The 23,402-nt window shown below is 41.0% G+C and overlaps 2 protein-coding genes across 2 annotated transcripts in view; one reads left to right on the top strand and one right to left on the bottom strand.

The window, feature by feature from the left end:
* The window catches only part of large1 (LARGE xylosyl- and glucuronyltransferase 1), a 120,434-nt gene extending 115,190 nt beyond the window's left edge, over window positions 1-5,244 (top strand). Inside the window, exon 15 of the mRNA XM_075472003.1 lies at window positions 850-5,244. Coding sequence (XP_075328118.1) covers window positions 850-1,047 — 198 coding nt within the window. The 3' untranslated portion in view covers window positions 1,048-5,244. The remainder of the gene's footprint in view (window positions 1-849) is intronic.
* Window positions 5,245-21,462: 16,218 nt separating this feature from the next.
* LOC142385455 (protein bicaudal D homolog 1-like) overlaps window positions 21,463-23,402 on the bottom strand; it is a 60,441-nt gene continuing 58,501 nt past the window's right edge. Inside the window, exon 13 of the mRNA XM_075472009.1 lies at window positions 21,463-22,275. The gene's annotated coding sequence lies outside the window, so the exon portion shown is untranslated. The remainder of the gene's footprint in view (window positions 22,276-23,402) is intronic.

The following is a 23,402-nucleotide window of genomic DNA, read 5'->3' on the forward strand; positions in this document are numbered from 1 at the left end:
TGAAAGGTACTAAATCAAATCAAATCAAATTTATTTGTAAGGCACATTTCATGTACAAAACAATTCAAAGCGCTTTACATAAAATAAAAGCATTGCAGCAGGGAGTGGAAGAAGCATTGAAAATACATAAAAGAATATAAAGAGAAACAAATAAAATAATTTAAATGAATTTAAAAACAAGCAACAGTCCAGATAAATTAAAAGATATCGTGCAGATTTCATGCATAGACACATGAGAAAAGAAATGTTTTTAACCTGGATTTAAAAATGTCTACATTTGGTGAAAGTTTAATCTCCACTGGCCGTTTGTTCCACTTGTTTGCAGCATAACAGCTAAATGCTGCTTCTCCAGCTGCTACTACCTCCAGCAGGGGTCCGTAGGCCAGACCCCCTTACCCTACCTGCCTGCCTGGAAGTCGCTTTGGATAAAAGCGTCTGCCAAATGCATAAACATAAAATATCAAGTACCGACTAACCCTACATGAATCCATGGTTCATTGCCAGTGTATCCAATGACGACACACATCTTCGCTCACGGACAAAACCCTAGAATTTTCACTTATTTAACTGCTACCTCTGCTAACTCTACTCAACATTTTTTGCTTGTTTAGAGCCCTACAACTCGACAGGCTACACTTTTTCTTTAAAGTCAAAAAACTCTGACTGACTAGTTGGAAAATTAGGTCCATCTCGATCGACAGACGGCGGGTTTTGTGAATACTGCCTGCGCTTTAACACGCATCGGAAGGCCGCCAACATTACCCGAACAACAGCTGTTCCAGGTGCTGATAGTGCTGCCGAGCCTTTGAGATTAATCCTTTTTTTCCCCCTGCTCTTCTCCTTCTGCAGGAGTACGAGTTTGTGGTTCTGCCCAATGCCTACATGATCCACATGCCTCACGCGCCCAGCTTCGACATCACCAAGTTCCGCTCCAACAAGCAGTACCGGGTCTGCCTCAAGACCCTGAAGGAGGAGTTCCAACAGAACATGTCGCGGCGCTACGGCTTCGCCGCCCTCAAGTACATGACTGCAGAGAACAACAGCTAGCTATCACTGAAGACCCTCACACCCCCAGCACTGAACTACTGACACTGTTCGTGTACGGGGAAAAGGGGGGCACTGAACTCAGATGTCTCACACGGGGGCCTCTGGGATCCTATGACACTCGGATCCATCAGACTTTTTTTTTTTTTTTAGAACATTCGACCCTCCAAGGGTCTTTATCTCCCTACTTTGTCCTCTGTTGTGGATGGAAGAGGTGATCCAGGAGGAGTGTATTTCTGCTGTGATGTTAAAGCTGTGATGGGCGACATCGGTGACTTCTGGGCCAGGAGCTCGGGCCGTGTGTGGCCCGAGCTCCCGATGTGCAGTCTGACTTTCAGCGGGCAAAGGAAAACAAGAGTTTAATGCCTTGCCATATTTGTAAGACCAGTGACAGACTTGTCTGCTGTGTGTAACTTTATGTGTGTGTGTGTGTGTGTGAGTGTGTGTACGTGCAGGTAGATGAAAAGTATGACTGTGTGTGTGTGAGTTCCTGCAGGATAGTGCTTTGCAAAAATCTCCAAGAGCCGAACGTGAGGGATTGTGGGCTTACAGCGTGTTTGCACGCCACAAAGAGGAAATCCTCTCAAGCGTCTTGAAGCCACAGAAAGCCGCCGCCGTTTGACTGACAGCTCGATCCGAGCTCGGGCCGCGAATCATCAGCAGGCAGCGAAATAAGACAAAGCAGTAAACATGTCCACACGGATCCCGAAAATCTCATTGTGACAAAACACACACACTCGGATACCGAAGGCAAGCAGCCAGCCAGTCAGCCGGCCATCTGTTGCTGCTTCATTTGTCTCATAGCTGATAGAGATCAGAATAAATTCTCCTCCTCATATGACAAGTGTAAGGATAGCTGGAGGTCATCCATTCAGTTGATATTCAGGGTATCTCCACGTCAGTTTCAAGCTGCTGGAGCGTTTCGTCCGTCTTGTTACCCCTACAGAATCTGACAGCAGCTGTTGCCATGCGCCTATTTCCATTGAATGTGATGTCAGGAAAGTCTGCAAAAACACCAGCTTGAGGTAGGAGCAGTCGCTGAGCTCCCACATTCCTCCTCTGTCCATCAGTCAGCGCCACTTCTCAGTGTGCGTTGGGGAGGCGGGGTTCCACTCTGCACTTCTGGGAGTTTTGGAGGACAACCGGTTCCAGTGTGGGCTGAGATCTAGACTTTATTCTTTCTGCCGTCACAAATCTTCCGTTATCTGGAGAGTCGGAGTGATAGGCTGTGTTCGAAACCGCATACTACATACTACATACTTGCAAACTGCATACTTCCATTCTGCATACGGCATACTCATCGATCAGACAGTATGCAGAGCGTTTACCCACAATGCATTTTGCTCCTGCCCGAGCCGAAATCAGCCGGCTTGAAGCTGATTTCGCTTAAGCTCTAAACTCTGTAAACTTTAGCAACATTTGAAACATTTTCAGGCGAGAAAGTAGTCGTTTAGATCCCCAACGTGTTGAAAATCTGACAAAATACCGGCTGTTTACAATTTTCTTCCCACGAATTCGGCGCTACTAAAGCTAGCCGCAGTGAGCAATGCACTTCCGGTTATTTTCACAAAATAAAATACCCGTTGCCTTTTACCATAGGGAAAGCCATTACGATACAATTGGTGCTTTTCTTTGAAAACAGGAAGTGAACCTACCCTTGTTGTAGCTAGCTTGAAACTGCCGTTTTGACAGGAAATGACGATTGGCGATGTTACGTTGCATCTTGGGTAGTTTGAGTATGAGTAGTAACCTCATGATGCTTACCCAACATTTCGGCAAATCTAGTATGCATCCGGGAACTTAAAAAAAGTTAAAGTTAGTATGAGTAGTATGAGTAGTAGGAGAAGTATGCGGTTTCGAACACAGCCATAGTCACCTCATCTTCCATTTTTATTTCCACGTACAGCCCTCCATAGATGGTCATTAATGTTTCCATCACTGGTTGTGGGTACAAGCTCAGTCTGCAGACTTTCCATTTCTTGAAATTTTATATACAGAAAGCCTGAAAGCTTCTAGTGTTGGCATACAAAACTGTTGTTCTTTTGGGCAACGGGAGATTGGTTCATCCTGCGAGTGACCACTGGGGAAAATGAGAGACAAAGCCAATTTTTGGTTCATGGTCAAGCCCCCCAAGAACAGAGCTGGCCTCTGTTTCAATTTTTCAGCACAGGGACCGTATCCCTAAACTACTTTTTTCATCCATTGTCGGACACTGGACTTGGCGCATTTTTTTTCTGCCACGGTTTTTGGAAAAGGTCAGCTTTTTAAAGAAAGTGAATACAAACTGAATTGTTCTTTAATGGCATTCAGTGCAACAGCATTCAGAAGCCAGTCAGTTCAGAGGATGGGAGTCTCGGTCAGGTATTCTCTCCAAAGTCTCAGTTCAGATAGATAGTAGTGAGCAGTTTCTGTGGGTTAAAATGACCTAAATCTGTCATTCAAATAGAAAATGTGCCATCTTTTAATCTAGTTATCTTTGATGCATCCATAACTTCAGCAATTTAGGCACAACAGTCATATTTTAACCACCCCACAAGCTAATAGACTGGTTTGCTTCGGTGGAGTTTGAATGAGACAGAACTTTAACGTTCGTGAGATCTTCATCAGACTGCTTCAGCCATTCAGGACATTCAAAGATCAAACTGATCGGGAATGGCTGCTGTCACAGCTCTCTCAGTCATCTCTAAGATCATGTGTGAAAATATTTGTGCCGGGAGGAAAGATGCTTAGTATCAGTGTGACTTCAGCCACTGTTATAACGAGGGACAGATTCTGCAGAGTCCTCTTGCACACATTCATTAGTGACAAGCGGTGGCGGCTCTGAGGAGGAGAAGAAAATGGTTAGAATGTATCTCCGGAACCTTTTTGAATAGTGGCTTTAACGATAAGGTTTCGGGCAAGTTCAGTCACACGTGTCCTGCCTTTTTTTTTTTTTTTTTTTTAAACCAGGAATGTGTGACGTTATCGAAAACATGGGACTGACTGTCAGAACACTGGTGTTCAACTTTAAGCCAACACAGGTGAGAAGTCCTAAAAACTTAAGATGTCAGTCTGCGAGGCAGGCACAGACCCAGGGAGTATCTGTTGGAGGTCAGAGCTCAGATAAAGATGTCAGTACGTACAGTTGTGAGCAGCTCGAGGCTGCTCTCTGTGCTGCAGAGATGGGGACTCAAGTCACTGTGACTTGGACTCAAGTCGACTCGAGTTGCTGCTTTGATGACTTGTGACTTGACTTGACAAAAAATAAAAGACTTGAGACTCGACTCAGACTTGCAATTTAAAGACTCAGCACTTGACTTGACTTGAGACACGATGACTTGAATGACTTGAGTGTTAAGCATCTAGCATAACTTCGAACTTTGTTCGTCATTTGAAGATCCATTCTGACCAGTAAGTGCTTGTCAAATTAGCTAATATTATCCTGTTAGCCTAGTCGGTAGTTGGCTAACGTTAGCTTGATATGATACAGGGTGGACAGGTTGGATACATTGGCCAATGATGTTTACTGACAGTTACTTATATCTTGTCTTTTCACTTTATTAAGATCAGATTCTGCAGGTAAAATTGCAATAATAAGGTGACTTGACTTGACCTGTTACAGGACTTGACTTGACTTGCCCAAGAAAAAATGACTTGGGACTTACTTGAGACTTGAAAGCTAAGACTTGAGACTTACTTGAGACTTGAAAGCTAAGACTTGGGACTTACTTGAGACTTGAAAGCTAAGACTTGGGACTTACTTGAGACTTGAAAGCTAAGACTTGGGACTTACTTGAGACTTGAAAGCTAAGACTTGGGACTTACTTGAGACTTGAAAGCTAAGACTTGGGACTTACTTGAGACTTGAAAGCTAAGACTTTGGACTTACTTGAGACTTGCACATGTGTGACTTTGTCCCATCTCTGCTGTGCTGTATGGACTGTGTGCGTCTCTCTCTCTGTCTCTGTCTGTCATTACTGCAGTCTCTCATCCTGTACATGACAGCTGCAGAAGGGCTTGACGCAGGTTTGTGTGTGTGTGTGTGTGTGTGTGTGTGTGTGTGTGTGTGTTTGTGAACTTCAGAAAGCTGGATGAATGATTGGTCTGTCTGATATTTAGTATGTACGTGTGGGAAATCTTGAATGTGGCTTTGTGGGCCTGGGAGGGGCTGCAGTGTGGAAGTAGGACAGCGCCGACTGATGCTGCTACCTGAATAAAAGCAACGAGTCAAATGTACCGCTGTGTTTTTGTTTTTTTTCTTCCTTTCATCACTTCTGTCTCCATGAATATCAATTTAGCCTGGTGATCCCAGAGGAAGCAGTCCCGCTCCACACACACATCCGAATGCTTCGTTTATACTTGCAGAAATTCCCAAGAGTTACAACCTCTTAGACTTAATGGAGCGTTCTGCTGATTTTATAAGTCGGAACCGGTTCATTCTTCAAGGGGAGTTCTTCTCAGCCTGTGTAAACAGCTGTGTGAATGTGCAAGTGGAATGATGAATTACTTTAGGGCACCTTCCTAATAAAGTCTATCTAAAAGCAGGCCAAATATATACAGGATGTTATTGATCAACTTAATGATTTTCTAATACATTTGTCCGCCGTTGGACTTGGAAATAGTGACTCTGGTAACAAAGCTCCAAGCTACATGGCAGTGATATGTATTATTGCTCCATGAAGTTTTAGTGCTCAGGCTTCTTTGTTTACAAGTGTTTGAAATGTGTTCTAGGTAATTCAAGTTGTAATAATTAGTAGTAATTCAAGTTTGAAATCCCTTACTTATATGGCTATATATCAGAGATGGGGACTCAAGTCACTGTGACTTGGACTCAAGTCGACTCGAGTCACTATTTTGATGACTTGTGACTTTACAAAAAATAAAAGACTTGAAACTCGACTCGGACTTGGAAGTTAAAGACTCGGCACTTGACTTGACTTGAGACACGATGACTTGAATGACTTGAGTGTTAAGCATCTAGCATAACTTTGAACTTTCATCGTCATTTGAAGATCCATTCTGACCAGTAAGTGCTTGTCAAATTAGCTAATATTATCCTGTTAGCCTAGTCGGTAGTTAGCTAACGTTAGCTTGATATGATACGGGGTGGACAGGTTGGACACATTGGCCAATGATGTTTACTGACAGTTACTTATATCTTGTCTTTTCACTTTATTAAGATCAGATTCTGCAGGTAAAATTGCAATAATAAGGTGACTTGACTTGACTTGCCCAAGAAAAAAATACTTGGGACTTACTTGAGACTTGAAAGCTAAGACTTGAGACTTACTTGAGACTTGCACATGTGTGACTTGGCCCCATCTCTGCTATATATTATAAAAAGAAGAGAAAAAAACGGTGATCATCGCAGGGTCAGACCATAGAAACGAAGCAGTTACATGAATCATCCAACCACTTTGTTCCGAATCAAACACTATGACTATATTCAATTAATTTCAGTTTTTATTCATATAGCGCAAAATCCCAACAAGAATGTCACCTCAAGGCACTTCAAAGATGCAGTCCAATTCAAGCCAATTACAATACAATTCATCAAATCAAATGAATTTAATTGAATTGAATTCAAAGCCAAATTCATACAAAGCCAATTTGTTTAAAAAGCTGCCTATCTAAGGAAACCAACAGATTGCATCAACTTCTCTTGGATTCAATCGCCTGCCCTGATCATGCACGAGGCGACAGTAGAAAGAACAAACTCCTTTTGATCAGGGAGAAACCTCCAGCAGAAACCACACTAGGAGGGCAGCCATCTGCCTCAACCGATTGCGGTTGAGAGGACGGCAAGCACCACAACACTAGGCCAGGGATACCTGCTGAGAAAGAGAAACACGGGTTAATGACAACAGAAATGTCCCGTGAAAAGTAAACGAGAGGAGAGATGCATCATGGAGGTCTCCCAGCAGTCTAGGCTTATTGCAGGATAACTACTGGATGTTTCAAGGGCACCTGAGCCATCCATAACTATAGGCTTTATCAAAAAAGGAACATTTTAAGCCTAATCTTAAAGGTAGAGAAGGTGTCTGCTTCCCAAACCCGTACTGGCAGCTGGCCTCCCATTCTACATTTAGAAACCCCAGGAAACACAAGTAAAACTGCAGTCTTTTAAAGGGAAGGGCTCTGTTGGGAAAATATCAATTATTTAAAGCTTTCTATGTGAGGAGAATAATTTTAAATTCTATTCTAAGTTTAACAGGAACCCAATGAAGAAAAGCTCAAAGTGGAGAAATATGATGTCTCCCGCTTGTTCTTATCAGAACTGAAGAATTTTGCAGGATTTTCAGAGAATTTTTGGAACAGCCCATTTATAAAGAATTACAGTAGTCCAATCTTGAAGTAAAGAAACCTTTTTAAACAGTCTGGGTAGGATTGGGTCTAAAATACAAGTTGATGGTGTGGATTAAGCCATTGTTATTGTTAGCTCAGAAAGCTCGACCGGACAGAAACAAAACATGAATCAGGTTCTTGTGATACTTCCAAAGCTGCTGTGCGTGGTGATAGAACAGTGACAATAGCAGAAATAATTCTGCACTGATAAGAATTAAGAGCACCTTGATCAAACAGAAAACCCCATGGAGAAACACCACTACGGTCAAAAACCTGAAAAGAGAATGCAGGAAAGCTGAACGTAAGTGGAGGAAAACAAAGCTTCAGATTCACTATGAGCTGTACAAACAAAGCCTGCGTAGTTATAACAATGAGCTGTGCAAGGCCAGACAGCTGCATTTATCTGAAATCATTAATAAGAATGTCAACAATTCTCGAACTCTGTTTGCTATAGTTGGGAAAACTCACAAATCCTCCTAAACAGTCAAACCCAGACCTCCTCTCCACTGAGAAATACAACGAATTTGCCAACTTTTTGAGCCAAAAGATCTAAACAATTAGACAAAACGTTCACGCAACACAGACAAACAAGAAAACTAATCTGTGTCTAAAACCTAGAAATAAATCTGATGTTATGTCACAATTTAATATTGTTAATTTAAAAATCCTAGAGGAAACAGTTCGGCAGCTGAAATCAACAACTTGTTCTCTGGACATAATACCATCCGACTTTTTTAAAAACTGTTTTTACCTCAGTAGAAAGTGATCTCCTACGAATAGTTAACAGCTCACTGGCATCAGGCATTTTTCCCAAGTCACTAAAGACAGCTGCCATTAAGCCACTCCTAAAGAAGAGAACTCTAGACGCCTCTATGATGAACAACTACAGACCTGTCTCTAATCTCTCTTTTATATCTAAGATTATTGAGAAAGCTGTATTTAACCAGCTCAACGACTTTCTGAATGAAAGTGGAAGTCTTGATAACTTTCAATCAGGCTTCAGACGTCATCACATCACTGAAACAGCTCTGGTCAAAGTGTTAAACGACATTAGGTTGAATACTGATTCTGGTAATGTTTCAGTCCTGGTCCTGTTGGACCTCAGCGCTGCGTTTGATACTGTAGATCACAGAATCCTGTTGCACAGGCTGGAAAACTGGGTTGGACTTTCTGGAGCGGTCCTTAACTGGTTCAGGTCCTACTTAGAAGGCCGGAGTTATTTTGTTACAATTGGCAGCTATGAATCTGAGCGAGTGGCCATGACTTGTGGAGTCCCCCAGGGGTCAATTCTTGGACCTCTTCTGTTTAACTTGTATATGCTCCCTTTGGGTCAGATATTGCAGAACTTTAACATCAATTATCACAGTTATGCAGACGATACACAACTTTATGTGTCTCTGTCACCGGACGACTGCAGCCCAGCAGACGTACTGTGTCAGTGTCTGGAGGAAGTAAACACCTGGATGAGAGAGAATTTTCTACAATTAAATGAAGACAAAACTAAGATCATTCTGTTTGGGAGCAAAGAGAAGAGGGTCAGCGTTGGTAAATATCTTGAGACTCGGGACCTTACAATCACTGACCAAGTTCGTAACCTCGGAGTGTTGATAGACTCAGATCTGACTTTCAGCAGTGCTTCTTATCTAGATGGTTGCTAGTTTTTTAATTAATTTAAATTATTTTATTTGTTTCTCTTTATATTCTTTTATGTATCTTTAATGCTTCTTACACTCCCTGCTGCAATGCTTTTATTTTATGTGAAGCACTTTGAATTGTTTTGTACAAGAAATGTGCTATACAAATAAATTTGATTTGATTTTGATTTGACTACTGAGATTTAAAGGAATACACAGCTATACATCCCGAAACGTAATGATAAACAGACAGACACACTGTCCAAGGTCTTTGTTAGGAGCACTGTACTAAGACTGGGTCTGATACATATACCACAAGCCTCTGGAAACCTGCTGGCATGATTGGATCACATCTTTTCTGAATATTTTTCAGCTGCATGTTGATGCTGCAAATCTCCATGCAGCCACTGAGGTCACGCTCACGAACCCAGTTTGAGATGACTTATTTGTGACATGCTGCGACATCTTGCTGGAAGTAGCCATTAAGGGATGTACACTGTCCACAACAGTGCACAAACAGTCTGTGGTAATCAAACCTGATTGTTTGAGATGGATTGTTTGTAATAATAGGTCCAAAGTGGGACAACAAAACACTCCTTACATCTCAACAGCACCAGCCTGGACTGTTAATAAGAAAAGTTGTATCTGCAGCTGAGCAACCATCTTTTCATCAGAAAACAGGACTTTTATGACTAAGCTGCATTTGTCCAGCTTTGAAGGGCCTGTGTCCTCTGCAGCCTTACATATCTGCACCCAGCTGACAGCAGTGGAGCTCAGCCTGTTCCATCAAAAGGTTGTTGGTTTTTCTCTGCTCAGCACAGAGTGGTGAAAGTGTAACTGTTACTGAGTGGAGCTGACAGACAGTAAATCTGTCTGTCAGCTCCACTCAGTAACAGTTAGTCTGCTGAGCTCTCATCAATAGATGATCTTTCCTGTTTATATAAAAGATTCTGAGATTATAGTCAGTCATTTTATTTTTTGATGATTGATGTTTTCTCTTGGGAGGCATTGATATCTGACTGTACATTCATAGAGGGGTCGCTGTTTAAATACCGGTTACCTATGCAGCTTACACACACAGTCACACTTTTGCTAAATATGTTGTTACCCACAGTGGGGAAGGAGGAAAAACTAAATAAAATGTCAAAAACTGCATTAGTACCAGCTGAATATCTTCCACAAGTATGTGGTGGAGAGTTCAGTCTGCTTTGCAGCCATCTGCTGGGGCAACAACATCAATAACCACACATAATGGAAACTTATAAAGATTGTCAAGGGGTGGGAAAAAAAATCCTTTTTTTTTTGCCACGTATAATTTCCCTTTGGTCAAAATAACGTTTTTTCCCTTCATTCAATTTGTGTTGCAGTGGATCTGCCCATTCTGCAACCAGCTGGATCACAAGAAAACGGCAACCACTTCTACTGTGTTCAATAAAACTGTGTTGCTGAATAAATGAATGAATGAATGAATGAATGAATGTATGAATGAATGAATGAGTTTATATAAAGGACAGCATGCAATACCATAAATCATTGCCATTTCATGAACAACAAGATGGTTACATCGGATTTAGCAGGAGTGCTATTTTCCATCCGCAGTCTTTAAAGGGGGATGGGGTAAGAAGTACAATTATTATCATTTTTTTCCTGTCTTTATTTTTTTTAAAAACAACCTAATTACCAGTGGGTCTATCTTAATCATTTTAATTTTACTTCATTTCCGAATTATACATTTTGATTCATATTTTATTTAATATTTTCTTTAAAAATGTCTTTAAGGAACCCGATTTAAAAAAAAAAAAAAAAAAAAAAAAACGAATGAAAGCATCATTTGAACCAGTTAGTGGGGCCTCTTGTTATTTGTTTTAATGTGAGGGATTTATTAATGTCTGTGTGATTATTATGTGAATGAAAACATATTCTTTGTAAATCTTTATGGAACTAATTTAGTTGGGTTTTCTGATCATAAGATTATTTGCCGCAACATTTTTGCTACATTGGGATTCTTGTTTACCATTTCCTTTACTTGGAGCATTGTACTGCACAGGTCTGTTGTTGGGATATAAAGGGCAGTAGAAACTGAGCTGTCAGGACTCCAAATTAAATAAGTTTATTAGCTCCCTGCTCTGACTTTCACCGATCAAGCAATACCTAGACTTGTCCTTAATGAAAGTTCACTCCTCAGACACATTCATTTCAGTTGACTTTCAGATAGCAAAGTGAGACCATTGGAGAGTGTTTGCCCTGCAGTCCTCAGTGGAACGATGTAAATGAACAAGCTGGCTGGAGGTTTAGAAAAAGCAAACCTGTGACGATAAGAATATCTAAATCACAACTGTACATATTGAAGCCGAAGATCTGGAACAACAGTGATGATAGAACATGAAGTGTCCAAGGAAAACATTCAAGCAGCTGCACTTCAGGCACTGTCAAAGTGTGCACCTGTTACATGGCTCCAATTAAGCACTTCGAAAAAAGATGTGTGCAAAATGCCACCACAGTGATGCCAGAGAGTGATCTCTAGTCTACGAGGCACTGGCTGTAGTTGTTTCTGCAGATGGTGACAAGATGAGCTGAGAAGTTCAAGGGTGTGAGAACACTTTCACACCGGCAATTTGTGTGTTACATAACCTTTTCGCATCAGTGCATACATCACCGTTTTTTGTTTATTCAGGTTGCTTTTGTTTCATGTTGAAGATCTTGTACAGATAAGCAAGATAGAAGATAGAAGGAGATGAAATCAGAAGGGTGTGGAATGGTTTTTCACAGCACTGACAGCTGTCCAGAACCAATTTCCTCATGTGCAAGTCAAACCATCTAAACTGACCAGGCATGGGAAATTTGCCTGTGCACTTCATAAAACATATGCTCACAGGCTTTCTGCAGGGAAAAATGTGGAGAAAAGGCTGGATATGAGCTTCAATGCATTGTCTTGTCTAACAAAGCTTTTGAACGTGGTAAAATACTTCAATTTTGGGTTCATATTAGGGATGCACCGATACCGATGCTGGTATCGGGTATCGGGCCGATACTATTCTAATATACTCGTACTCATACTCGTTAAAGATAACGATACCATGAACCGATACCAATTTATTGCATGAAGACCGCAATCAAAGGGTGGCTTGTCATTTTTGTTGTATTTTTTTAGATTGGCGGCTAGGGGAGATGTCGAGCTAATCAGGAACAGTGTGGTTAGGCTAGTGAGACCGAAACCTGTCTTCCAATTCATTGCTTTTTTTTTTTTTGTGGTAGAAGTATCGGCATCGGTATTCGGTATCGGCAAGTACTTAAATCCAAGTATTGGTATCGTATCGGTTTGAAAAAAAGTGGTATCGCTGCATCCCTAGTTCATATGGATCTTTGCTTTATTACAGTTACACCATAAGGAGTTATGGAGTTCAATCCCTTCATGTTAGTTTATGTGCTGTGGACAGAGATAACGTCTGGGTGTGGCTAGCTTCTGTTCATAGTTAAGAGAACAACAAGCCAACGTTTTTAAAGCTCAGTAATTGATATGTGGCACCTTATTAGTTTCATTTTAACCCAAAAATTTTTTATCCTTTAGTCATCAACACCTTTCCTGAATGCACGATACCTTCTTCAACCTATCCTTATTTGCAGCCTTTATAACCTACCCGATGTCTTGAACATCCAGAGACATGATCACAGTCTGTGAGTGGTTTCTATGACACTGACTGTGGACAGTATAGATGTCTGTCCTTTGCTGGTTAGTGTCAATGAAAATGTTACGTAACTTGTCATACGGTGTCGGAGAACAAATAAGAGATACTACGGCAGGCTTGTGCTGCTTGTGGTTCCACGGAATGAAAAATGTGACATTAGCAAGAAGGATAAAAGAAATAATTATCCCTAATTTCTTTTATCCCAAAACCCTTTTATCTTTTAGGCCAGGCTATTTCCATGCTCATGTGATGTAAAAGGACTCCATCAGTCTGCCTCTATTCTAATATTCATGCCATTACTCACGTGGAGCGGTGTGGGAGACACACATGTAGGAGCAGTTCCATTTGTTATCTGGGAGGGCGGCCAGAGCCACCTCTGCTTTTTTTCTCTTTCTTTTTTCGTTTCTTGTTTTTTTTTTTCTTTTTTTCTCCAGGATGTGTGATGTTGTTTGTATTAAAAGGCTTCACATGCAAGATTGTTTTATTGACATCATCCATTACCTGCTGTACTGTTACAGTGTAGAATCACAAGTGTCTCTCCAGTCACAGAGCCAATCATGTTTCCACACTGACACCATGTGGTCATTTTTTTACAGTAAGGCAAGGCAAGTTTATTTTGTATAGCACAATTCAACAACAAGGTGATTCAAAGTGCTTTGCAGAGACATTAAAACAGAAGCAATAAAAAGCATGATTTAAAATTCAAACAAATAAGAAAGAAAGAAGCACAATAGACAAAAGTTAAGTTTTGAAACTCAAGATTCAGATTTCTTCAACCTGGACTTAAATACACTGAGTGTTTCAGCTGATCTGAGGCTTTCTGGGAGTTTGTTCCAGACATGTGGAGCATAGAAGCTGAATGCAGCTTCTCCATGTCTGGTTCTGACTCTGGGAACTAATAGAAGACCGGATCCAGATGACCTGAGGGGTCTGGAAGGTTCATACTGGGTCAGGAGGTCACTGATGTATTTTGGTCATAGACCATTCAGAGCTTTATAGACCAGCATCAGAACTTTGAAGTCTATCCTCTGATGGACAGGCAGCCAGTGTAAAGACCTCAGAGCTGGACTGATGTGGTTCACTTTTTTGGTCTTAGTGAAGACTCGAGCAGCAGAGTTCTGAATAAGCTGCAGTTGTCTAACTGACTTTTTACGTAGACCTGTAAAGATGCTGTTACAGTAATCAAGCCTACTAAAGATGAATGCATGGACTAGTTTTTCCAGGTCCTGCTGAGACATCAGATCTTTTAACCTTGATATATTCTTAAGGTGATAGTAGGTTGACTTTGTGACTGCCGTAATGTGTTTTTCCAAATTTAGGTCTGAGTCCATCACTACACCCAGATTTCTGGCCTGGTTGGTAGTTTCTAGGTGTATAGATTGAAGCTCTGTGGTGACCTGTAATCGTTTCTCTTTGGCTCCAAAGACAATTACCTCAGTTTTGTTTTTGTTTAGCTGGAGAAAGTTGTGGCACATCCAGTCATTAATCTCTTCAATGCATTTACCAAGAGCCTGTACAGGGCTTGGGTCTCCTGGTGACATTGTAATATATATCTGTGTGTCATCTGCATAGCCATGGTAGTTTATTTTGTTGTTTTTTATAATCTGTGCCAGTGGGATCATATAGATCTTAAACAGAAGAGGTCCCAGGATGGAACCTTGGGGAACTCCACATGTGATTATTGTCTGCTCAGATGTAAAGTTACCTATTGACACAAAGTACTTCCTGTTCTCTAAGTATGTTTTGAACCAGTTTAGTACAGTTCCGGAAAGACCCGCCCAGTACAGTAGTAAAAATCACAAAACTCAGGCCACACATCATCTGTTTTCAACTCTGTACACTCTCATGCTTCATGGATCCACCCTGCAATAAACACCACCACCATTCACAGCTTGTAAAAGATGAATATGACACAGTCATAGTACATAATGTTACACTAAAATAAAAAAGTCATTCTAAGATTTTGGTTCACTTGGATCTTTGTTTTCAATCTCAGATCATCTGGCCTATTTTCAGTCATGTCACCATGTTCCAGGACATCAGTTAACTTGGTGAGTGCATTGCTCTTATTACTGATAGGAGTGATGGATTATAAAAATATAAAAACGTTTGAGCATTAACTCTTTGCTGTCTTGACAGGTGTAGCTTGATAAAATCATCTCTGCCCAGAGTTCACTAATTTTGGGAGATTTAAACAGCTTTGTATTGTCTTCACCAGTAACAGAACTTGGTCCAGAAGTCACCATGAGACCAAGGATGAAGGGAACAGTAGACCACAGGAGAGGAGAATATGACACCTGAGAAAAACAGAAAGAACCTCAATGGCTCCAATGGAAGCCTCCTGGAGGAGGTCAAATGTTTCAGGGTGCGAGTAAGGTAATAACTCTTTAATAATGTGGTACAAGTAAACTGTAACCATCCTCACACTCATAGAAAGAAACAAACTGATATCCCCATGATATTTTCAACATTTCTCTTTCACTTCTTGAGAAGACGTTTCTTTACAAACATGTGGCCATATCTTGTTACTGGCACGAGACAGAGATAGCTTTCGAAGAACAGATCACAGCTTATATTGTAGGACTATCACATCATTTTAAGGAAAGGAGGCAGTCAAGCAAAACACTTTAATGAATAAATAAAGAACCACCGGAAGGGAGCAGAGGGACAAACAAAAAGTAGTGCGGTTCAGCTGGGGATTCATCACCATCAGGCTTCACTTCTGCCCCGACCAGTCAGTGCACCTATGTTTCCGGATGGCCATGACACAAGTAGGTAAGGTGGTGTCACATTGACACGAGGTGCTGTGTGCCAAAGGGCCGAGTGCAGTCTCCTCACGTAGAACTATAATGGCGATTGTCTGGAGTGGGCTGATTGAAGCCATCAATCACACTCCGCAGGCCTTCCCTTATGGACAGCACAGCCAGCAGCAGCAGCAGCATACAGTTTATAGCCTAACTATTCCTCCAATAGCACAGGTTCACCCCGTCCTCCTGATGCACTCATCTGTAATGACTGTGTGGGATTTTAATGCCTACAGGTTTTTATAATAACAGCAATAACCTGGGCCGAAGCAGATGCCCACAGACACGTTGCATCCGTGCACAGTTCTGGAGAAATTGCTTTGACATTTTCTGAAACAGCTGTGACATTTTCCAAATAGCTTTCAGGGCCCGGTGGCAGTTATTTTTTTTTTTCCGTTTACTGATCAGACCTGGCAAACAGCACGAGGGAAAATTCTTCATTTCTGCTGTGTATAAGGTAAAAGAGCAGAAATGCAGAGTGTGGAGATATGTCACTGCCAGGAGACCCCATCTCTACAATTCTCATTCCTGAAAAGCAGCCCATGTTCCATCACTCTTAGTTAGTTTCCACCACTCTTTGTGCAGAACAAAGAGATCACATCACCCCAGTTCTCCAGTCTTTACATTGGCTCCCGGTCAGATACAGAATAGATTTTAAAGTTCTGCTACTCGTCTACAAATCACGGAATGGTTTATGTCCAGAATACATGAATGACATGCTGGCAGAGTATAAACCCAGCAGAGCTCTGAGATCTGCTGACTCAGGTCAGATAGTGGAGCCCAGAGTTCAAACTGGACCCGGTGAAGCAGCTTTTAGCTGTTATGCTGCACACAACTGAACAAACTACCAGCAGAACTGAAATCAGCCCCAACTGTAAGCACTTTTAAATCCAGGTTAAAAACATTTCTCTTTCGGTGTTCCATTAAATAATTTTAAAACATAATGCTATAAATCCTCTTAATTGTTTTATATTTTTCTTTTTTTTTCCCTCTTCTTTGATTGCTTTTAACTGTGTGTTTTAATTTTTATTATATTTTTTTATTCTCTTTAAATTGCTTGTTTTTATGCTGCTCTATGCTGTTCTTTTAAATGCCTTGTCTTTATGTAAAGCACATTGAGTTGCCTGTGGTATGAAATGCGCTATATAAATAAAGATGCCTTGCCTTGCCTAGTTAGTTGGTAGTATTGTTCTAAAACACTGAACAGAGGAGCAGTTTTGATGTTATAAAAATCCTAGTAGCTTTCTCTGTTTATTGCCCTGAGATGACTTTATTTGTGGACAGGCGCTAGATAACTGAACTGAACTGTGTCTTGGCTTGATGCAAGCTGTACAAGCTGGTGTTAAAGGACAAAGTTTCACAGTCGTTTCATCATTATCTGCTCACCGGACTATAACATTCGGACATGCCTAGGAAAGAAAATGTTCTCACCATGTAGCTTTTTTTATTATTATTTATTCATCTTATGGTTTTACGCCATGATCTGTTGAATCTAAATTTCTCTAGAACATTGTTCAGAACTTATTCTAAAACAAGGAAATTTAGATATTGGACAGCAAAGACAGTTTTCATAGTAGTTTGTGTTTGTTTTTTTTAAGCTCAGCTCTTCTTTTTTTTGTCTCTCAGTCAAGGGAAGAATTGCCATGGCAACATGGAAAACATCTCTCTGCAATAAAAAGTCTGTAATTGGGATTTTTTGAGTGCAAAACATGGAATTTTCTTTATCTTGATTAAGTAGTTTAAATTTGAAACAAATATTAACGGTAGTTAAGCAGAAAAGAATCAAATCTGTCTCAGTTTTGGACTTTATTGTTCGCTGTGTTTGACACGTCCTCATTTGATATCACAGGATATTTATAAGAAAATATTTTTGTCAATACTCACTCTGCGCTAGATTGAGAAATGATGTAGATCATCTCGTTTCTTCTTCTTTTTACTGGTGTTTTGGTTTTGTCTTGCAGGGATATATGGGCAGAGCTATTTGGCACGATTGGAAGCACCAGGTTAGTTCTCCCGACTGCCTTTAAAGTAAGCTGAATGAGTCTGCTCTTCCTCTTCTCTCATCCATTGGCATCATGGTTTGTTTGGTTGGCATCGGGCCATATTAGTTTGAGTTTTACACTTTCCAGCATTCTGCTGACATCATTTGACACTCATCCAACTGCTGACACACTGACTTCTATGTTTAGGTGGACATTTCAAGTTTGGCTGCAGTTGGTTGCGCTTTCTCCCCTGCTCCTGCCTATGTCTGTCACCTGACTTTTCATGCACGTGCAGACTAAAACCCCATTATTAACAGTTATTTCCTGTACAAACTGGTCTATCCATTGAACACATTGTTTTGTTTTGTCTAATCTTAGAGTTGCAGCCTGTAATGAAGGTACTGTTCATTACTGACTGTTGGTCACTTGAGTAATGTGTTAAATAACGAGGCACAAACAAATTGTCATGTTTTATTGAATATGTATATTGACAACATGTGGGTGTGCAGGTCCTGTGTTGCCCTCAGCAGGGAATGAGGGGGGACCAGGCCTGTAAAAGGGAAACATCCAGTTCGTTAGTAGCCTGAAGGCTCTGATAAGTATACATTTAGCTGAAGGTTGTGATAAACTGTGACTATGCTGTCTGGTAATTGAAATATGTGTAAAGTCACTCACCTATGTCTCCTCTCCAGGGTGCTCGGGCAAAAGGGTCCCTGCATTCAGTCTGCAGCATTTGAACGTTCCGGGTCATACCATGTGCTGATTGGTGTAGGGGGGAGTGCACCAGAATCAGTTATGGGAAGTCTTTTTAAGATTTAGTACTATGGTTTAGACATACTAGGAAGTATAATTGATTGTTTTTATAATAAGAGGGTAAATGTATTTTAAGGTTTTTGTGTGTTGTTCTTATGGGGATGTATAATGGGAGGAGCAGGAATCCCCTAAGTGTTTCATTGGTAGAGCCTGAGTAGGATGTAAGGCTGCCAGTTGTATCACACTCGAGAGAGCTTTTTCTTATTGCTAGTAATGCTGCTAGGACCACAGTGCTCCTGGTCCGCAGTATGGGTCTATGTCCCAGTCTGTCTGATGTAAATGTTGGTGAATAAAACACCCGGTTGGTTCATCACGACCTCTGCCTCAAGCCTCCTACCTTGCATATCCAGCCGCTACATATCCATCCTCACACAGCCTCTTCAGACTTACTGAGATAATCGCATTCTTTTTTTTTTTTTTTTTTTGTCATAGCTTGCCCTCAGGTGCCTTAACCCATTACCTGATCAACCTCTTGGTGTCCTATTTTATAGCAGATTTCAGTGCACCTGCTTTTTGAGTCTTTCAAAATTCCCAAACCTGTCTTCAGACATGTGAAAGGCACATTACATCCTCATTCAGGGTTTCATGTATCAGGATATAGTTAAAAACCATCTGTTTCTTACCAGGTCTTAAACTAAATACAGCCTCAGATGAACAAAGACACTTCATACTATGTCATGAAGTTCTTTTGTTTGTTTTTTGGCACTAGTGGCCTTTATTGGAAAGTTGCTTGACAGGAAATGAGGGCCGAGAGAGAGAGGGGCAGCACAGGGCCCTGAGGCGGGACACAAACTGGGGCCAGCTGTTTCAAGGAGCTTCAGCCCCTTGTATATGGGACACCTGCTCAACCAGTTGAGCTAACTGGCCCCCCTGTGTTATCATTTATTGAACAGAAACTACAACAAAATGCAGAAGCAGTGTGAGAAAAACTAAATACAACTTTTACTGCTTCCACAATAATTAAGAGAATAAGTATCAGCCAGGTGCTGCTCACCAATGAGCTTAATTGATCATCATCAAGTGTAAGTAACTCTATGAAAGCAAGAGTTTTGTCAGTTTGCTGGTCTCAAGCATTCTGGTGTGTGTTAACGCATCATCTTTGAGAAGCAATTGTCGCTGCCCGTAAATCTGGGAAGGGTTATGAGGCCATTTTCCAAAATAGTTGGAGTCCATCGTTCCATAGAGTGAGATTAGTGCTACACAGTGGTAAACATCGCCCTGTCCCGACTTTGTTACGCTGCCATCAAATGCCAACAAACTCACTCTCAATATTTGATATGTTTTCTTAGGTTTTCCTGTGAATAAAATGTTGTTTTGTTTGATTAGTAAATCACTGTTTTCTGTTTTTTTTCTACACACAGTCCTAACTTTTTTTTTAGAAATGACCTGGAAAGCATCTTAACAGCATTATGAGTGTGAAACATCTTGAAATCATCACAAACCACTTGATGATTTTAAAGATGCTGAACTCCCTTTCAGCATCTTTAATGACTATCTGATAACCCACAGTGAAGTAAAACCAAATGCATGCTTCACTGTCAGATCAACAAGAGTAGTGCAGCCTAACTTGTTAATGCTGTGTGAATATTTATGCTTGTCTAGTGTGTCGATGTCGATTTGTAGTTAAAGCCCCAGGTGGAGTTTGACATTTCTGACCCTCATTCAAACAGGATTTACTGAAAAAAAAAAAAAAAAATTGTTGGATGTAACCGTAAAAAACTGTAAATATTACTGGGAAACTCCACCGTAAAGAGGTTTGAACTCTCCTATTGTATACATATATATTGCTGTGAGTCTATGACTTTCATATTAGCACTCTCGATTTGATAAAAGAGTTTCTTTTTAAACAAAATACCACCTGAGATTGGTCAGAATATTATTTCCGGCTCCTGACTGCATGCTTTGTAGTCATGTCATGTCCTGCCTCTTTGATCCAATAAAGCTCTACAGTTTTGTAGAGTGTTTGTATAGTATATGCTGAAGTGACCTGAGTGTGTTCCCCCCCTTCATTATATATCGATCCCGCTTAATTCTTTTAAGGTCGCGGGAGGGGTGTCACATGGGGCAAGAGGCAGGTAACATCCCGGACAGGTCCCCAGTCCAGCACGGAGACAAACAACTATGCACACTCACTCACGGAGTCAAAGTTTGAATCACCAGTTAACCTAACGTGCATGTTTTTGGATAGTAGGTGGAAGCCAGGGAACCCAGCTAGAACTCACACGTGCTCTTTTTAGATCCAGAGCAGCTTCAGCACCTTTAAAGACAATCAGCAGTGTATCATGGAAAATAAGGTGCGCTTTATTAGTGTTTGTGTGAATGGAATAATGAGAAAAAACATTGTAAAGCTCTTTGTAGAGCCTAGGTAGGTATTAAAAAGTGACATTTACCATTACCTTTTATGTGGGTATCTGTAGCAAGGACCGAATTGCGATTGCAAATAAATTGGATCGAAGCACGTCCAAAATGGCAGTGTTTCCAGTATGTAGTCTCGCTATTTATGAGACGCTCTGACCCAGTTATCCTCATGAGTAATTCAGCATGAGAAGATCAACGGCAGGATACACTGAGCAGCTGTAGTGCAACACAGACGTTCAGTTGGGAAAATGTCTACTTCATTCTGATAGTCGTCAAAAAAAAAAAATCCAAACCGTAACAATTCCTTTAAACAAACTCATATAGAGGCTACCCCTGCTCACTGTAATAAGAACCAATAAATGAAGTCATTCTTACCGAACATAATAGCCTCTCTGTACCAGAAGAGACGTTATCGCCTTTGAGCTCGAGTGCATGACCTGCTGGCCTTTTTATCTCTTATTATTTATTTCTCTTCTTTTGTTTTTATAAATAGCAGATTTTTCAGTAATAAATGCAACAATTTAATTTTAGCCGAATATTTACAGTTCCATGAGATGAGTTTGAATGCACCAGAAAGAAAATATTCATTTAAGAACGTATGTAAAGATGTGGAAATATTGACTTATGGCTGTAGATGCAAATTATTCGCACACTCTGTTCAGGTTATTTAACCTCAGGAGGGAGATTCTTTTTAGAATCAAAATCATTTATATTTTTAAGGTCCTGAAAGGACTACTAAATGTAAAAAAAAGTAAACTTCTTGAACGCTCAGATAAAACTGATAAGAAATGGAAGCAACCATGAATATGAGTCATTTATTTTTGCAGAAACATATCAGAAACAAACATATTGCAACAATATTGCTGAACGATGCGGTTTTCTGCGAAAGCTGAGAGTTAATGTTGCTGATTGATAACAAAAAGTCCCATCTGACTGTAAAAGAACACTGAGGAGTCAAATGATACTGTACACGGTGAAGTATTCCCAGTTTTTGGTGGATTTTTTTCAGTGATTGATGGCGTCACACATGATATGCATGAGGAATGCGTTGCTTTGCTTTGTGCTTATCCTTCGGGTTATTTCTCTACTTATGGGAAGAACAAAAACAAGTGGAATGTAATGATTTTCCATTTCTGATGCATCAAAAGCTAAACCCGAAAGTAATGCTTTAAGAAATACGCACAAGGGTTAACACACAAATGGTGGCCTAGTGTTTGTGAGAGAGAAATATATGTTTCAATAAAGGAGACAAAGCCACAGTGAGTAACACAGAGAGTTTGATTATTTCAACTTTGATGGTTCCAGCCACCCAAGTGGATAAGCAGGTATTGTAGTCCAGGAGGTCTGAGTGGCTCTGCTGGCAGTAGCATTTGTCACAGTACGATTTCAGATTCTCTAAAGCAAAGATAGTGTGAGCCGTTTTCCCCACACAGAAGCATCGTGGGACGCTTCTCAGGTAGGCAAAGTCCTCCGGAGAAAATGAGGAGCAAGTTGTCTTGACTCATAGTGTCTGGATCAGGTTCCCTTCTACACAGGTGGAGGACCCAGAGGGGGAACACAGGAGAGCCAGACAGGATGCACTCGAGGCGGGCATCTGTCAAGCAAATCCGAGAGGATGGACACACTGCTGCTGAGAACGGGAGAGCACCAGACAAGACAGAAATCATGGGAGAATAAGTGTGAACCACACAAATACATCCCACTTCTGTCAGTTGAAGTAGGGCCCTGACCTATAAACAATATATCTACACTATAAACCATGTGAAAGCCTTTTCTCTCTCATGAACAGGTATTTGTAAGGGAAGAATGTGCAATGAATATGATTTATTGATACAATAAAAGATACATATTACCAGTGAAAACCAGTATTGTCAATAAATGTATGTTTTTTTCACCTCTGCCTGGTTCTTCTGCTCCCAACTTACAGCTGATCACCGTTAAAGCTATGGTAGGTAATCCTAGAGAGCTAGCAAGAGAGCTAGCAAGATTCGAAAGTGTCCCCTCCTCTAAGCTCCACCCCCCCCTCCCCATTCCGTCAGTGCGTCATCCAAAGCTGGTAGAACCGCATGCGCACACGGAGCAGGGAGCCGACAGAGGGGGGCGTAGGCAGAAAGCAGAGGCATCTGATTGGTTTTTGTAGGCGCTCCAATCCGAGATCAGCGGGACGCTGATCTCGGATTGGTCAGCTTTTTCTCAGTCCTGCAGCTGCCACAGAGGTCTGATTATTTTCGTCCCTTTTTCTAAATACATCTTGTATAGATTTCTCTCAGGACAGACGGACCATTTCACCCAGTATTACAAAATGTGTTTCTGAACAGGATTACCAACCATGCCTTTAATACAACAACAATTTTATCGATATAGCACTTTTTGTACAAGAACAAAAATGTGGCACAGCCTGCTTTACATAATAAAAACATTGAGACCCCTCCCCCAACAATGATAGAAACATGTGTGGCTAATATGGCTGGGGGACAGAGAGGACCCAGAGAGAAGGAACAGTATCACAGGGAGCCGTCTGCACCGGGAGACAGCCGCCACCCCCCAGAAACCCGGCTGCCATAAGACAACCCCAGACAGGGCAAGGAGCCAAACACCACCGCTGCAAAGTGGATGCATGGTAGAGATGGGACCAAGTCACACATGTGCAAGTCTCAAGTAAGTCTCAAGTCTTAGCTTTCAAGTCTTAGGTAAGTCCAAAGTAATTTTTTCTTGGGCAAGTCAAGTCACCTTCTTATTGCAATTTTACCTGCAGAA

Source organism: Odontesthes bonariensis, chromosome 8 (assembly GCF_027942865.1).
Source record: "Odontesthes bonariensis isolate fOdoBon6 chromosome 8, fOdoBon6.hap1, whole genome shotgun sequence".
Taxonomy (NCBI): domain Eukaryota; kingdom Metazoa; phylum Chordata; class Actinopteri; order Atheriniformes; family Atherinopsidae; genus Odontesthes; species Odontesthes bonariensis.